A 4,620-nucleotide genomic window follows, 5' to 3' on the forward strand; every position below is an offset into this window, starting at 1 on the left:
ATGCAAATGCATTGTTTTGTCTTATAGTGAGGGTTTTACAATGCTGATCACTCAGAACTCTTATATTATTGATAATCCTGGAAAGGAAATGTGTGGCTAATAATTTGATATAACTTGCATAACAGCTGCTGACAGATTCAGACTTCTTATTCACAACCAGTCGTGCGCATTTTATTTAGCATGTGACAATTCTTAGAAACAGTGATGAAGCAACAATATCTAGAGAAGCACTACTGCGTGCAAATATGAACAAATCTCTGTAATTATTGTGTCTTAAATCAATGTTCTGGGTTCAGCTCTATCAACAGCATTTTTGGCATAAAGTTGAATGCAGAAAATATCTGACTTGTTGGTTTTGTGTTTTTTATTCCATAAAATCCTATGGCTATACTTTAAAACTATATTATTTTATTATTGGTGTATTATTTTCTTGGAAAAAAATTAACATAGGTGCGGTCACATTTACAGTTGCTCTGTAGGAAAAATCACATTTTCAATAAGAATCTGCATGATCTGTAATTTTGCATAAGAGTGAAACTTTTCTGCGTGCATATTTCAAGTCAGGTTTGCAATGTTCCACATGAATTTGCAGCAGTGACTAACAGAATGCTGCTTGGTTTAACGCATTGCTACTGACTGTGGACAATAGACCTTTTTTTTTTGGCAAAGTTCTACTAATCTGACAGCGTTTTTGTAACAACATTAAAATAAATAATAATTGTTTAATGTAAATGTATAACCACAATGACGCTCTTTAAAAAACAACTCAAAATTATTTTGAGATAGCATAACTTGTACTGAACCCAGATTCTTTTTCTTTATGTTGCATTGTATTGAAGAGTTGTTTTCACTCCTGTGTATTATATTTATATGCCAAAACACATTAAACTTACCCATTAATATATCAGAATTTATACTTCACAAAAAGAAAATACAAAGGCAAAACTTACATACATCGGAAAATTCTCAAGTTGCTCACTAGATTCATATACACATCATTTAAAAGTTAACATTCTTAATGAATGTTGGCATAGTAGAAACAAACTGTTGAAAATCTCCTCTCTGTGTAAACACTCATCCTTAAGACTCCTCACATTTGCAACACACATGACAGATACCAAGGTGATATTCTGATATATATCAGTTTGAGACACCAGTTCTTCGCTGTGACATCACGTAGACTTCTGAGAAGTCTTGACTCTCGCACTACACACTGTTGCACATCTCTCCGGACTACATATCCCATCATTCATTGCACTGATTGCACTCAGCACTGCACCCAGCTGTTTCATATCACTCCCTCACTATTTAACACTCACTCTGTTTCCTTCCCTCTGCCGAGTATTGTCTAGCGATTATCACTCTCTTAGCGCTAGCTACTCTACAGAGCCCTTAGCCCTTAGCCCTTAGCCCTAGGTTTTGACCTTAGCCTTAGGTTTTGACCTTAGCCTTAGGTTTTGACCTTAGCGCCTTGTCTGTTTCCTTCGGTTTCGATCTTAGCCTTAGCCTTAGCCTTAGCTTAGTTTTGCTTTGCCTTGTCTGTCTCTTTCGGTTTTGATCTTCGCCTGTTTTCCTGGACTTCTCCCTTTAGCCTTGCCCCTGTCACATTTGCAACACACATGACAGATACCAAGGTGATATTCTGATATATATCAGTTTGAGACACCAGTTCTTCGCTGTGACATCACGTAGACTTCTGAGATTGCAGAGATGCAATGAACACAGCATATTCCTCAGGATGACACCGTTTGTATAATTCCACTTTCCGTTTGATCTGCTTTGGTGTGACCTGATAGTAGTTTTTCTTATCCCTTGCCATTGCCTGAAATGCCAATAAAACACAATCAGTTATGTGATTGTGAACTATCAAAGGAGTCCTTTTTTAATGTCTGGGACGATCATTGATATATACAGCTCTCTTTTACCTTATAATCCTGATTGTGTTCCTTCACCATGTATTGAACATATTCAGTCATGTCAGTGGAGCATGTGGTTCTGTCCTCGCCACGGAGACTGGCCTCTACCTCCATTGCTGCAATTTAGACAACAAATCATATTATGCAGCTCATGAAAATATTTATAAATTACAAAACCAGCTGAGAACCACTAGTGTTAATGCATACCTTCAATGACGTACGGTTTTAAAACATTTGTCTCCACTGGTTTACTTTCCATATCCTGAAACATCAGTTAAATGCATTAAGTTATCATAAGCAGAAAGGATTTGTATAAATACATTGTGACAGTGATTCAAGCTTAGTACTTGCCTTTTTGTTTTTAATAGGAAGCATACCCTTCATCCCAAGTGACAGCCCCATGTCTTGTAGATTTTGCTTTACTGTTTTGAGTTCATCCCAAGCATTACGTATCTGAGGACTTCAAATCAGCCATGTTAATCAACCCATTGTATGACACACTTCATAATGCATGTGTCACGAATCCGGTCCATGAACTTCCAATTTCATTGACTCTCGCACTACACACTGTTGCACATCTCTCCGGACTACATATCCCATCATTCATTGCACTGATTGCACTCAGCACTGCACACAGCTGTTTACACTGATTGCACCCAGCTGTTTCATATCACTCCCTCACTATTTAACACTCACTCTGTTTCCTTCCCTCTGCCGAGTATTGTCTAGCGATTATCACTCTCCTAGCGCTAGCTACTCTACAGAGCCCTTAGCCCTTAGCCCTTAGCCCTTAGCCCTTGACCTTAGCCCTAGGTTTTGACCTTAGCCTTAGGTTTTGACCTTAGCCTTAGCCTAGTTTTGCCTTGCCTTGTCTGTTTCCTTCGGTTTCGATCTTAGCCTTAGCCTTAGCCTTAGCTTAGTTTTGCTTTGCCTTGTCTGTCTCTTTCGGTTTTGATCTTCGCCTGTTTTCCTGGACTTCTCCCTTTAGCCTTGCCCCTGTGACTCTGTCTGCCTATCGTTGACCCACGCTAGCCTTAGGATTATTCTTGTGTCTTGCCCGCCATATTCCTGGTTGCCACTGTTTGACCCTGCCTGTCTTATGACCATGTCCCTGTCTTCTCCAAATAAAGCTTTGCATATGGATCCGTATGTCTCAAGTCTCGTCAGCCCCGTTACAGCATGACTTTGTGGAGTACAAGTCAACAACAGACGTTTCAAATGACAGTAACCTTTAAAAAAAGCATACACTTGAGCATACTTTGAAAAATAGTACTTATATAAACACATCTCGTTATATGTAATTTCATAATAACTGCTGTCGAATTTACAGACAAGTATTTATGGTAAACTAAAATATACACTGGATGTCATTTCTGTTGAAATGTTTATGTCATGCATTTAAATACATTTGTAATGACGAAGTTGCAATTTAAAGTTTATATATGAACTTTAAATGTAATATCGATTTACACACTACAGTTAAAGGTCTGTTAGTCAACAACAAAATAGATGTAATTTAAAGCGTGACAAAAGATTACTATTTAAAGACCAATTCACTATCTCAACAAATTAGAATACTTCATAAGACCAATAAAAAAAATTTTTTAGTGAATTGTTGGCCTTCTGGAAAGTATGTTCATTTACTGCACATGTACTCAATACTTGGTAGGGGCTCCTTTTGCTTTAATTACTGCCTCAATTCGGCGTGGCATGGAGGTGATCAGTTTGTGGCACTGCTGAGGTGGTATGGAAGCTCAGGTTTCTTTGACAGTGGCCTTCAGCTCACCTGCATTTTTTGGTCTCGTTTCTCATTTTCCTCTTGACAATTTTTCAGGTTCAGGTCTGGTGAGTTTGCTGGCCAGTCAAGCACACCAACACCATGGTCATTTAACCAACTTTTGGTGCTTTTGGCAGTGTGGGCAGGTGCCAAATCCTGCTGGAAAATGAAATCAGCATCTTCAAAAAGCTGGTCAGCAGAAGGAAACATGAAGTGCTCCAAAATATTGAGATGCACCTGTGTGTGCGGTTTCTCCTTCCTTATTATCTTCTTTTTCAGATTATTTTTGTTTTTATTGTAATTAAACTTACTACGATTATGTGATTTTTTTTGGTTTTACCCATTACTGTATAATACACCAGTTAACCACAGTCTTGACTCTGTAGCACGCGTGCAGTGTTGCCAGATTGGATGGACGATTTCCAGCCCAAAAGCTCACAAAAACCCGCCCAAAACTTTTAACTGTCAAAATAATGTTATAGAATATGTAAATCAAGGTTGATAAGGGCCATTTTAACTCCTTAAGACAAAATATTGACAACAAAATAATATAAATTATAAATAAGATACATTTCGCAGGTAAACGGATCAAATCGGGGCGAATAGCCTACATTAAAGAGAATTAGGCTACCGAACATGAATAAAATATGCAAGCAGACACTGTCAAAATGGCAATCATGAAATGAACCTGATACCCTCGAAACAACACATGCATGATTTTCAATGTCAGCAGTCAGAATAATCCAGTTTAAATGCAAAAAGTGCCCAATATAAGTGATAGGAAAATGCAACGGGTATTTCACACTCGTTCATGCGCACACCATGCGGGGAAGTCGTGGCCTAATGGTTAGAGAGTCGGACTCGTAACCCAACGGTTACGGGTTCGAGTCTCGTACTGGCAGATAATTGTAGGTGGGGGGAGTGAAT

At 38.4% G+C, this 4,620-nt stretch overlaps 1 protein-coding gene across 1 annotated transcript; it reads right to left on the bottom strand.

The window, feature by feature from the left end:
- Positions 1–1,684: 1,684 nt before the first annotated feature.
- LOC107587288 (nucleolar protein 16-like) lies at positions 1,685–4,017 on the bottom strand (the record flags this gene model as incomplete). Its single annotated transcript, XM_016275005.1, has 5 exons — positions 1,685–1,822; positions 1,926–2,032; positions 2,124–2,178; positions 2,268–2,376; positions 3,929–4,017. Coding segments are annotated over 5 exons (498 nt in total), but the record flags the coding sequence as incomplete, so codon positions are not given.
- Positions 4,018–4,620: the final 603 nt, after the last annotated feature.

This window comes from Sinocyclocheilus grahami, unplaced genomic scaffold (assembly GCF_001515645.1).
Source record: "Sinocyclocheilus grahami isolate Dianchi unplaced genomic scaffold, SAMN03320097.WGS_v1.1 scaffold91.1, whole genome shotgun sequence".
Lineage (NCBI taxonomy): Eukaryota > Metazoa > Chordata > Actinopteri > Cypriniformes > Cyprinidae > Sinocyclocheilus > Sinocyclocheilus grahami.